Genomic DNA, 13,533 nt, shown 5'->3' with positions numbered 1-13,533 from the left:
CACCAACAAAGAGAACCTTGAAGAGGAAATCACCAAATCAATACCATTTACAATAGCCCCCAAGAAGATAAAATACTTAGGAATAAATCTAACCAGAGACGTAAAAGACCTGTACAATGAAAACTAAAAGACACTATGGCAAGAAACCAAAAGAGACCTGCATAAGTGGAAAAACATTCCTTGCTCATGGATAGGTAGACTCAACATTGTGAAAATGTCAGTTCTACCCAATGCGATCTACAGATACAATGCAATCCCAATCCAAATTCCACCGGCATTTTTTAATGAGATGGAGAAAGAAATCACCAACTTCATATGGAAAGGGAAGAGGCCTCGAATATGTAAAGCATTACTCAAGAAGAAGAACAAAGTGGGAGGCCTCACACTACCTGATTTTAGAACCTATTATACCACCATGGTAGTCAAAATAGCCTGGTACTGGTACAACAGACACATAGACCAATGGAAAAGAATTGAGAATCCAGACATAAATTCATCCACCTATGAGCAGCTGATACCTGACAAAAGCCTGAAGTCTGTTAACTGGGGAAAAGATAGTCTCTTTAACAAATGGTGCTGGCATAACTGGAAATCCATCTGCGGAAAACTGAAACAAGACCCATATCTCACACCATGCACAAAAACTAACTCAAAATGGATCAAAAACTTAAATACAAAATCAAAAACGATAAAGATCATGGAAGAAAAAATAGGAACAATGCTAGGAGCCCTAACACATGGCACAAACACAATACAAACCATAACTAACAATGCACAAGCACCAGAAGACAGACTAGATAACTGGGAGCTCCTAAAAATCAAACACATGCTCATCAAAAGACTTCACCAAAAGAGTCAAAAGACAACCTACAGTCTGGGAAAAAATTTTTGGCTATGACAAATCCGATCAGTGTCTAATCTCTAAAATCTACAAGATACTGCAAAACTTCAACAACAAAAAGACAAATAACCCAATTAAAAAATGGGCAAAGGATATGAACAGGCACTTCACCTAAGACGATATTCAGGCGGCTAACAGACACATGAAGAAATGCTCACGATCATTAGCCATTAGAGAAATGCAGATCAAAACTACAATAAGATATCATCTCACCCCAACAAGGCTAGCATTAATCCAAAAAACACAAAATAATAAATGCTGGAGAGGTTGCGGAGAGACGGGAACACTTATACACTGGTGGGAATGTAAAATGGTACAACCGCTTTGGAAATTGATTTGGCGCTTCCTTAAAAAGCTAGAAATAGAAGCACCATATGATCCAGCTATTCCGCTCCTTGGAATATATCTTAGAGAAATAAGAGCCATAAGAGCCATCACATGAATAGATATATGCACACCCATGTTCACTGCAGCACTGTTGACAATAGCCAAAAGACGGAAACAACCTAGGTGCCCATCAACAGACAAATGGATAAACAAATTATGGTATATCCACACAATGGAATACTATGCAACGATAAAGAACAATGATGAAGCTGTGAAACATCTTATAACATGGAGGAATCTGGAGGTCATTATGCTGACTGAATTTAGTCAGTCACAGAAGGACAAATATTATATAAGACCACTAGTATGAGAACTTAAGAAAAGGTTTAAATACATAAAACATTTTTTGATGGTTACGAGGGTGGGGAGGGAGGGTGAGGATTATTTCCTAACTAGATAGTAGATAAGAACTATATCAGGCGAAGGGAAGGACAGCACACACTACAGGGGAAGTCAGCACAACTGGACTAAACCAAAACTAAGAAGTTTCCTGAATACAATCAAACACTTTGAGGAACAGAGTAGCAGGAGTAGGGGTCTGGGGACCATGCTTTCAGGGGACATCTAGGTCAACTGGCATAATAAAGTTTATTAAGAAAATGTTCTGATGCTACTTTGGTGGGTGGCATATGGGGTCTTAAAAGCTTGCTAGCGGCCATCTAAGATGCATCAATTGGTCCCAACCACCTGGAGTAAAGGAGAATGAAGAACACCAAAGACACAAGGAAAGTATTAGCCCAAGAAACAGAAAGGGCCACATAAACCAGAGACTTCATCAGCCTGAGACAAGAGAACTAGATGGTGCCCGACTACCACCAATGACCGCCCTGACAGGGAACACAACAGAGAGCCCAAAATGGAGCAGGAGAAAGGTGGGGTACGGAACTCAAATTTTAGTAAGAAGACCAGACTTAATGATCTGACTGAGACTGGAGGAACCCTGGAAACATTGGCCCCTGGATTCTCTGTCAGCTCAGAACTAAAACAATATCCGAGGCCAACTCTTCAGATAGGGATTGGACTGGAGTGTGGGACATAAAGTGATACTCGTGAGGAGCGTGCCCCTTAGCTCAAGCAGATACAAGAGACTAAACGGGCAGCTTCTGTCCGGAGGCGAGATGGGAAGGCAGAGAGGGTTAGGAGCTGGTTGAATGGACATGGGGAATCGGAGGTGGAAAGGAAGAGTCTTCTGTCACAGTATGGGGAGAGCAATTAGGGTCACATAACAATGTATGTACAAATTTTTGTATGGGAAAAACGAAATTAAAAAAAAAAAACAGCATAGAGAGACATTGCCTAAAGAAAATGGGAAGGAAAGCTAACATCTGATGAGCAAATTACTAAAATTAGGCAATATATCTGGCTCTATACTCCCTAGCAACCAAGGCAAAAAGAACATGTTGAGTGAGCTTTGTTTTCTGAAAGAAGCAATAACCTATTAAAAAAATTTTTTTCCCTTTTGAACTAAACAGTGATATTTATGGAGGGGCTTTGTATAAAGGACATGAATAAAGTGAATATTCAATTATGGTCTTATACATAGATCACTTTCGTATGCATCTTACAACTGGAGTTCTATAAATGCCAAGGCACATTCAGGACTTCTGAAGCAAAAGCACTTTTGTTGAGGGGTGAATTAAGACTAGCAGCTGCTGAATAAGACAAAAAGTGGCAGCCTCCTTTTTGTCAGAACAAAGTTCCTGATAGAAATGGGTTATAAAGTCCTCATTACCCCACTTCTTTCAGGTCTCCTGATGGCCTTTAAGGACTGGGGTTCCTGACCTATGCACTGTGGAGGGGGGCTTGGAGAGGGTAGCTATAAATGCTTTGCATTTCTGTGCAAATTTGCTTTTACGGCGTCTTCTAAAAAGCTGATTTGGTTGAGCAGACTTTCAAAGATGTCTATAAAACCAAAGCTGTCAATAGGAGAATATCAGTTGTCAGTGTATTAGGCCTGCAAAGAGCAAAGAGAAACAAGGAACATCAAACTCAAAAGTAATAGGGTTTCTTCCCTCCACCTTTTTATGGGTATTCTTGAAAGCCTATGACTATGTTTAAAAACCAAGCCAAAAAACCAACCTCGAGAAGATAAGCAGAATTAGGTACAATTTTCATCCCATGGTCCTAACAAAGTTTCCAATGTTGTGGACATACTACTTGATGTCCAATCACAACCTCCAAAATACATGAGGCAGAGAACTGGAAACCAGATACGACGCTGTAATAAAAATGACCTTTCTATGAACTAACTTTATGGTATCACAGAATAAGCAGTGCTTCTGCTTGGGCCAGAGGTAATTTAGTTTACTCGGTACTTGGTGATGGAAAAAGTGATTAAACCTCCTGAGGTGGTTTGGTTTTGCACCTGAGGGCTTCTCTGAACTTAAGACAGCACTGTGTCAGGAAGTGAGCTTAGGCCCATACCACTTTCCTCTATTACCGTGAAGTGTTCAGAAAACTTTTCTGAGCTTGTTGGAGCCCCTTACCAACTGGTCACATGGTTGGTGTCTTGGGTTAAAAGCCATAGTGAATAACACACTTGGTTCTGTATGTAACCTTCCAACAGACAATCCCAGCTCCACAGGATCAACATAACATTTCCACACAATAACACTGCTCTACTTCCAAGAGGGCCTGTACTGTGAGTCTTTTCAAAAGTTAGGATGTGAGCCAGCCTCCCTGGGCTTCTCACCTGGACCCCCCACCCTTTAAGTAAGGAGCAGCACGCCTTTATAAGAAAGCTGTCTAGGGTTGGGAGTCCAGGCTGTGGTGGGGTAACTCACCCACATGGAAACAAAACCTACAAGGTTGAAGCTGCTGAACACAGGGTTCTGAACAGAGGAAACCAGATAGACACCTCACTGTGTGTACTATTTCACTGGTTTTTGTTTTGTTTTCATACGGTAAGTAGCCCACCTTGAGGTCATAAAGGAGTTGGAAGCTGCTGGGGGCCTGTGCTGCTCTCTGGACAGCCTCAGCCAAGGCTAAGGCTCCCATGCCCCCTTCTGCCCAGTGAGTGCACTTCACGGCATCAAAAGCCCCATGTTCTTTGGCAAGGCGTTTGATGAGGTCCAGCTCGGCGTCTGTATCCGTCCTGTAAAGACAGTGCTTCATGTTAAAGCATTGAGGATGGCTGGAGAGGACAGACTCTGTCTTGGTTTAGCCATTAAAACCCAGGTGAATTACCCACTGATAAATGCGCACTAATCACATAATACTGCCTGGGTTTGAATCTGGCCTCCATAAGTTAGTAGCTGGCTTACTTTCAGCCAGTTACTTACTCTTTATGTGCCTCAATTTCCAAGTGGGTAGAATGGGAATAATCACAGCACTTCCTTCACAGGGATATTATGAGCCTTAGACAAGTAAACATATGTAAAGCACTTAGAATAGTGCTTTACATTCATAAACAATCAATAAATACTAGCTTTTAAAAAATTTTGCTTCCCATTGTGCTGTGGTTAGGCCATTATAATAAGACCAAAACCAGCACTACAACACATACACAACCCACACAAGTTCTTTCTTGCATGAACACTTTCAGCTCAATACCAGTTCAACCCTTTGTCAAGACAACATCCCACCAGACTCGTAAAATAATGAAACTCTGTAGGGCTATGCCCTTCTGTTAGCACAAAAGACCTCCAAAGACCAAAAAGGACATTTAACTTTAGGGCCGGCGTGTTATCCACTTCACCCAGCAGAGAAGAAGGGGGCTGTGGCAGCCAAACCTGACTCCCGGACCCTCAGTGGGTTAAATTCGCTGTGACTTGTGCAGTGCCTGTCATATCACAGGCTCTCATTAACGGATGCTAAAGTAAAGGCTTAATAACCAACAGCAGTAACCAAAGAACAAAATAAAAGTAAAAGGCATTGCTGTACAGTTAGTTCCAGGAGTTGTTTTCTGACCATTTCCCACATTCCCCCTTTATCCTACTCTGCACTTACTTGAATACATTCACAGCCACTACTACTGGAACTCCAAAGAGTCTGGCGTTTTCAATTTGTTTCTTCAAGTTACTGAAGCCTTTTTCAACCAGCTCCAGGTTCTGTAAAAACAACAGTGAAAGGTCTGCGAGGTCAGAGAGAGCAGAGCTGACGCAGTTGCAGCCTCTTCTTAAAAGGGGCATGGCCTCCGTATAGCCCGTAGTCACTCGCTGTCAGGACAAGGAGGCGAGTAACGGGGTCGATACCCTGATGTATTCCTTCACCTTGTGAGTGAATACTGTGGAGGAAGGAGGGCAGCTTTGACTCCAGCTCAAAACACCAGAGTGGAGCTGTGTGTGTGTCCTGGTTGGCTTGAAAACATGGGAGCTGGTATATTTGCTTCCATCAAGTCATATCTTAATAGCTTATTTGAGATGTGAAGGGAATTAGTTACCTCTACATAAATCATATTTACAGCCCCTCTGTTTATAGGTTTTATGTACTTACATGGTACAATGGTACAAACTGACTCTACTTGGTATAGCACAGACCCATCAGAAGACAGAGCCTAGCACATGGCCAGGTACAAAACAGGCATTCATTATATAGCTACCATAAAGACTGATGGAAAACACAAAGTATTCATAACACTTTAAAAGGTTTTACTGAACTCAGCAATCAGCCTTCATGAGGGACAACAGACAGCAAGATAAATGCCATCTAAGAATCAAACAAGATGAAATTTAAAGAAAGGTAATTAAGGAAACATACCTCTAAATATGAGCACTGCTTGTAGCATTGGGAAACTGCAAACGATACCAACCTCCATCAGCAGAGGATTGGGTCAATGAATTATGGTATATATACACTCAATAAAATATTTATCACACAGATGTTATGAAAAGTGAGATGGATCTGTGTTAACATGGAACATATCCAAGATGTATTGAAGTTGTGAAACTATGGAGAGCTTAATTCCATTTTTGCCCAAACACCAAAACATATCCGTATATTCATGAAATTTTTAAAAATGTTGAGAAATACTCACCAAACTATTAAGGGGACTCAAATCACATATATTATATTCTTACAATGTTTAATTTTTTTTTTAACAAAGGATGTATTACAAGCTAAAAAATACATTAAATATTTAAAAATAAAACTATAGCAGTCTTATATAAAAAGACATATACTGAGTTATGAGCAAAACCCAACAATAATAGTGTTTAGTTCATAGATTCCACAACAATCACAAAACAGCTGGGAAAAAAAATGGGTTGGTTAAAGGTAGAAAACAACTGGGATCACCGTTAACATGATTTGTGCTTTTTTGCCCTTTAACAACTGAAAACTGAGACTAGGATTTGTTTGATATTCTGAAGAGCGCTGCTAATCCTTTACCTCCAGTCACAAGAAAACCAATTTGCATGTAAGACTAGTTGAGGACAGTTTTAAGTAAACAGAATTTCTTAAATAAAGACACCAGCTGGGCCAGTGAGGGGCAGTCACTCTAATTAGACACAGGAAAGGCTGTGGCGTAGCAGGAGGGCCAGAACTGTGAATTCCCCTCCTACATGTGAGTCAGACAGATGACCATAAAAGGCAAATCATAACTCAGAAGACAGGCAGACTCGAGGCACTGACAATTCTTTTCTGGTCCATTTTGAAATACTTCACTCGGGGCCTGAACAGTGACCCAGTATTGCTTGATAATTTAAAAGCCTCAGGGGGGAAAAATGGTGGAGAAATTGAATTAACGGTGATAGCCGCTGACCTCATCATCTCATCCGAGGGCCTGCCTCTCACATAACCCTCCAAATGACTCTAGGGATGATTCTTTGATGGTAAATGATATAAATATGAAACGGTAGGAGCTCACAATTGTTCTTTGGGCTCCTGCTTGATGCTATAGGCCAAATCAGCTTATGGAATCTTTGCCCAAAAAAATAAACAGGTTGCAGACTCTATCTCAGCCTTTTAATGTGGATTTAAATCTGCAGAGGAAAAGGCATTTCAAAAAAGGTCCCTATTTCCTTCTGATTGAATGGCATTTGGGAACAGCCCAGACAATGCAGGGAAGACATTGGAAGGAGACTTCCATTAGTACAGGGCAGGGTTGCTCAACCTCAGCATCACTGACATTTGGAGCTGGATAATTCTTTGCTGTGTGGGATGTCCTGTACATTGCAGGATATACTGCAGCGTGTGTGGTCTCTACCCACTAGATGCCAGTGGCATCATCACCCTTAGCTGTTACAACCAAAAATGTGTCCAGACATTGTTAAAGGTCCCTGGGGGCAAAACCACCCCCAACTGACAACCGCTGGTCTAGGGTAGTGTTTTTTTTTTTTTTTTTTAAATGACATCATGTGTGGGGCAATTCTATTTTTTTGAAGCACTTTTCCCCTATTTTGGAGCCCTGGCGGCGCAGTGGTTAAGAGTTACGGCTGCTAAGCAAAAGGTCAGTAGTTCAAATCTACCAGCTGCTCCCTGGAAATGCTATGGGGCAATTCTACTCTGTCCTATAGGGTCACTATGACGTGGAATTGACTCAACGGCAACAGATTTGGATTTTTTTTTCCCTAGCATCCCTGGCTCCCAGGAGTAATGCTGGGTTATAGTGATGCCCCCACTCATTTCCAAATGGGGCGGGTAGAGAAATGATGATTTAGGGTGTGGTGCTTTCTAGGACAAGTAATCAGAAATGATCAAAGTTACCTCCTCTGTGTAAGCCTTGGGTAGGGGCAGTCCAGCCGTGACCTGGAAGGAAAGGAAACCAAGTCAGAGACATTATCTATTTACAATTAGATTTTACCTTAAAGTGGTGCTTGCTGTGTTGTGAAGGCAACAAGCCACATGCTTCAGGGAGTATACAGCGGGCTAGGGCTGGTTCACACCTTCAAAGATTTCAGGCACATGGCCAGTCACACAGCATAGAACAAAATGACTGCTTTGAGCAGAGGGGAGACCTTTGTGGCCTGGGATGGTGTAAAGCCTCTTAAAGGAGGTGAGAAGGGATGGATCTATGAAGGCAGAAAGAAAGAATGTGCTCTAGGCAGGGCAATAACCTCAGTGAGTAAAGGACACACAGTGGGGGTGGAGCTAAAGGTGACTACAGGGAAAAAGGCAGCTGTCAGCCTGCAAAGGCCACCCCGAAATGTCTGTAAGTAGAGTCTCTGACTAGGCCTGTGATGGGTTCACCAAGTTTGGTCCATAAAGCCAACCCACGTTGTAGTGCAAGTCTTAGTATACCCAAACTCTGGTGCAGGAACAATACAAATAAGAAGGAAAAACACCACAGAATGGATTTTCCTTTTCTATCATAGAGTATCTTAAAGGTGTCAAAACACTTAAGCAGTGAGTTCACCGTTATTGAGGTGACTGGTCTGCCCCATGTCCTGATCTGTGTGGTGACCCAGCCTTGCTTCAGTTACAGGAGAGGGACAAGTGTGGGGGGCTGAAGACAGGGAATACAATGGACCCCAGAGAGCAGAAGTTGCTGTGGGCAACAGACAGTGATTAAGAGGCCTTCAGCCTCGTCCCCTTCAATTCCTCAGGGAAACTATAGTGCTCCAATGCTCAGACGCGGCGCTGGGAGGGGTGAGCCAGGATGCAAGGACCTGAGCTGCCATGCTCGGGGCATTACCTGGAGCTTTCTGTTTACAAGCTAACGTGAGCAGCAGTGCTGAACAACAGGTTTGACAGAGTTGTATGTGTGAAGCCCTCCTCTCAGTGCTGCCTAGATTACGTTCCCAGCATTATTATTCTTCAGACCATGAGGTTGCGAGGAAAGAAGGAAAGGAGGTGCAATGGTGTGAGGCTGAGTGAGGGAATGTGAAGAAGGGTGTGAGAGTCGGTTACAACAGAGAAGGAGAAGGGAGCCTATTCTGCACTACTAGCATAAAGGGGAGTCCTGGGCCAGAAGTGCCTTTGGTCTTTCAGGGACAGCTAATGCTAGAGAGGTGTGCTGGGTGTATGACAGCCACGGTTCTCAAAGTGTGGTCTGGGGACTTCACCTTTCAGGCAAGTCTCTGAGATAAAACCATTTCCACAATAATACTACTATTGGCCTTTTTCATTCTCATTCTCTTATGAGTGTACAATGGACTTTTCCAAAAATTACGGGACATGTGATATCACAACAGCTTGGATGGAAAAGATGAGAACATAGTTGTCATCAATTAAGTCAGATATAGGAACACAATGCCTAAATTTTGTGTTAGAAAATACAGAGACTTTTCATTAAAAAATGTTATTTATGTTAATATGTAACTCCATTTTAATTTCTAATATAGTGAAAAGCAATAGATATAACCCACATAAATAAGCTCTTTCAGGCCCTCAATCATTTGTAAGAATATGAAGGGGTCCTGAGACCAAACACTTGAGAACTGCTATATTATCAGGAAAAACCCCGATCACAACACTAAGGAACAGATTTTATTCTGTATGTTGAGGGAGGTCTTATTTCCCTAGTTATCATACAAGCTGCTTGAAGATAGGCATTTAATACTTCTTCAAATATTTCTGAAAACTAGCACCATGTCTTCACATGCAGGTGCTAGAAGAAAGGTGTTAAATACTAGGATAAAAGGTTCAATTTCTAATAAGTAGGAATTCAGGAAAACACAAAGTTCAGATTGGAGTTGAAGCTACGCTTGTCTCAGCCTCTTTTTCTCCTTATTACTCAGAGGCTGCCCTGAGCGTCTTACCATTCCCCTTCTCTTCCCCTCCCACTCCAGGCTGTTAGTGGTCTTGTCGTATATACGTACTACTCAAGAAGGGGTTCACCTCTGTCTTGGCTAAATGGCTCAGCTGGCTGGCTGCCAGTGTCATTATTCAAAGGGAAAATGGAATTCAGACTTAAAAAGAACAGTGGGAACATGAAGGAGTTTTGTGGTATAGTCGAGCACATGTCCTTGGAGGGGTTTAGGTATTATCAGATGTTTTCCTCAGGAAGGTAGGCCACGAAGCCAATTTCAGCCCTCTTAAAATAACAAGAGCTGACAGCACCTACGACTGAAAGGTGGCCATCATGAGAGCCATCTGACCAGCACTTGCTCTTGGCAGCCTATGAATCATGACAAAGATGAGAGCAGCTTAAAGACACAAGCACAAGCCATCTGAATTCCCTTTAGCCTTCAGAAAATTCCTGACAACCAGACCCTTCTAACCCTTGTTACTCACCGTGGGGCCGCCCCCGTGCATTTTAAGAGCCCTGACTGTGGCAACAAGCACTACCACGTGAGGGCGGAGACCAGAATATAGACATTTGATGTTAAAAAACTTTTCCATTCCAATGTCGGCTCCGAATCCTGCTTCAGTCACTGTAAGTAAGGAGAAAAGCAACGGTAAAAATGCCATCCCAATTCCCCTAATGTTGTTTGATTAAAATAAAAGAAAGAGGGGAAAAAAAAAAAAAAACAGTCTATTCACCGATTTTGCAAAACTACTCACCTACAAACCCTTCAGGGCCAACAAGTTTGAGTGCAATCCGGTCTGCTATGATAGAGGAATTCCCATGTGCAATATTGGCAAATGGTCCAGCATGAACAAACACCGGAGTGCCCTGTGGAAATCAAGACATCAGAAGGGCAGCTCCCAATCCTGCTTCAAAATAGGATCGCTAAGGGTGATGGCTGAACAACATGATGAACATAATTAAAGTTTCTGAACTGTACATGTGAGGACTGATGAAATGACAAATGTTTTGTCACATACTTACCACAATTAAAAAAAAAAAAGAAAAGATCACACAGTCAAAGGTACGGAATTTAGTTGGAATCCAAAATAAAAAGACTTCCCAGAGGGAAAACACAAAGCCACCTCTTTCTATATTTCAACAGTATCCCAGTCAGAACTGTGAGAAAGAAAAGGAAGAAAGACGAGCAGGTGGAGAAGGTCTCTGACTCCGCAAGAAAAGTGTGCTCTGTGACCACTCTACTCACCTCCAGGGTCTGCATGAGGTTGGGCTTGATAGCATCCTTCATAAGCACCGTCAAGGCACCACTCACTCCCTACAAAACACATACATGACATGTCAACTCCCACCAGCAAAAAACAACCTCTGGCACCAACGTTCAACATTTATAGGTCTTCCCTTTTTAGCCATCTTGGACCAATTAGGACTTTCACCTGAACTAGACCATCCATTGGTTTTTTTTCCAGATCTTTTAGAAGTTACCAGTTATTTTAATCAGAGAGAACTGACAGGATGAAAACGACATTCACATGCAATTTTTAGAAAAACATGTAACCCTGGAAACAAGCATCTCAATAAAGCTTTGTTGCTGACTCATGTGGGGAAACCATTTTAGAGCAGGGAAATGCGAGTTCCTAGAGTACTGAGTTATTTGTACCTTTGGTGTCTGGGCAGAAGTGGCTATAAACCAAATTCAACAGATTATTTCTCAAAGCTGAAACTAAAATTTTACCCAGGAGTTCAAGATCAAGTCTTAAATATCAGGTCTCCCTTTCAAGCAATCCAACCAAAACGGAGCAAACTGGTAGCAAAGTAAAATAAAGCAATGGTGTCCAATTAGATTCAATTCCAAAGACTCTAAATTTCTGGTTTGGGTGTTAGCATTTAAAACAATTTCTTTTCTTACCCAGTAAGTATGAAAACAGGCAATTAATTTTTCTCCTTTTCCAAATTTATCTAACATACCACTAATTATAGGCCAACAATGTTGGTTTGTGTCAACCCAAACAGGGTTAGAAAAAACTAACCTACAGAAACTCTCATTTCAAACCAATTAACATACAGACAGTGCAGAAATAACCCTTAAGCAGAAAACCAGCCTAGCAGGAGAACATCGGGTTTTCAGGTGATTAACAAAGAGTTGCTTCAAATGTACCAATCCAGTTATCAGTGTAGATGTGATGGCCAAGGGCCTTACAACAAGAGGCTTCTGTGCAGAAAGCCGTGTGTCCTGGGTTGGGACCAGTGTGTGACACCAAGCTCAGTTAGCAGTTACCAAGGGCCTCATTTGGACTCTTCTGATGTTCTCCAAAAACTGAAGTCACACACCTTCTCTTGAAGATACTCACAGGATAAAGATGTTGCTCGGACCACTGGAAACTTGAAGGCTGTTACTGGAGCATATCACCTATTAAACATTCACTGCCATCGAGTTGATTCCAACTCATAGCAACCCTATAGGACAGAGTAGAAGTGCCCTATAGGGTTTTCAAGGAGAAGATGGTGGATACGAATTGCTGACCTTTTGATTAGCAGCTGAGCTCTTAATGACTGCCCCACCAGGGCTTCATTATTCACCTATTACTCACTACGAATTATTTTATAAATTCCATAATTATCTTGTAAATAGCAAAATCCTATTGATTAGTTAACTGCAACATCTTAAGCACAGCATAATTTTTGTCATCAGTGCCTCCGAGAGACCCCAGGACAACGGACACAGATATATCGCCAAGCCCAGAGTGGCTGGCACTCACCAGGTCTTCGGCACTGATGGGCTCCCCTTTTTTGCTGGAAGCCACCACCATTTTTCCCAGTCTTTCTCTCATGTCTTCTAGAGAACTGGTGAGAGCCAGGACAGCCATGATTTCACTGGCCACAGAGATATCAAACTGGGCCTGTTTGCAAGGAAAAGACACACTAGAGAAAACTATGTTAACAGAATGGTGAATCACACAAGTAGTCCTTTTATGCATCCTATGTTTAAACAAATAGCTTAAAAGGGTAGAATAACAGAATACTAAACAAAGATAAAGAACTTAATGAAAATAATCCTTCAGTTGCAAAAATTTTGGAGTCCCTGGGTGGTGCACATGGTTAATGCACTCAGCTGCTAACCGAAAGGCTGGAGGTTCAAGTCCACTCAGAGGTGCCTCAGGAGAAAGCCTGGTGATCTACTTCTGAAAAATCAGTCATTGAAAACCCTATGGAGCACAGTTCTACTCTAACACATGTGGGGTCACCATGAGTTAGAATCACACTCAACGGCAACTGGTAGCAAAAATTTTCAATTAGGAGAAACCCCGAAGTATGAGCCCCAGACACTGTTTTAACTCAGTACTGAAGTCACTCCTGAGGCTCACCCTTCAGCCAAAGATTATACAGGCCCATAAAACAAAATGAGACTAAATGGGCACACCAGCCCAGGGGCAAGGATGAGAAGGCAGGAGGCAACAGGAAAGCTGGTAATGGGGAACCCAAGGTCGAGAAGGTGAGAGTGTTGACATGTCGTGGGGTTGGCAACCAATGTCACAAAACAATGTGTATTGTTTAATGAGAAACTAATTTCCTCCGCAAACCTTCATCCAAAGTACAATAAAAAATATTTTTAAAATTA

At 42.0% G+C, this 13,533-nt stretch overlaps 1 protein-coding gene across 3 annotated transcripts in view; it reads right to left on the bottom strand.

Moving 5' to 3' along the window:
• MTHFD1 (methylenetetrahydrofolate dehydrogenase, cyclohydrolase and formyltetrahydrofolate synthetase 1) overlaps positions 1-13,533 on the bottom strand; it is a 65,432-nt gene that overhangs the window by 9,978 nt on the left and 41,921 nt on the right. For all 3 annotated transcript variants that reach the window (XM_004370944.2, XM_023726271.1, XM_023726270.1), the window contains exons 18-24: positions 12,674-12,814; positions 11,164-11,232; positions 10,673-10,784; positions 10,403-10,542; positions 7,934-7,975; positions 5,237-5,337; positions 4,205-4,382 (exon numbers count right to left, since the gene is read on the bottom strand). In XM_004370944.2, the coding sequence (XP_004371001.1) occupies positions 4,205-4,382; positions 5,237-5,337; positions 7,934-7,975; positions 10,403-10,542; positions 10,673-10,784; positions 11,164-11,232; positions 12,674-12,814 (783 nt within the window). The remainder of the gene's footprint in view (positions 1-4,204; positions 4,383-5,236; positions 5,338-7,933; positions 7,976-10,402; positions 10,543-10,672; positions 10,785-11,163; positions 11,233-12,673; positions 12,815-13,533) is intronic.

The sequence above is a fragment of the Trichechus manatus genome, unplaced genomic scaffold, assembly GCF_000243295.1.
Source record: "Trichechus manatus latirostris isolate Lorelei unplaced genomic scaffold, TriManLat1.0 scaffold00010, whole genome shotgun sequence".
NCBI classification, from domain to species: Eukaryota; Metazoa; Chordata; class Mammalia; order Sirenia; family Trichechidae; genus Trichechus; species Trichechus manatus.
Note: the sequence above shows the minus strand (reverse complement) of the source record. Positions and strands in the feature narration are given on the sequence as shown.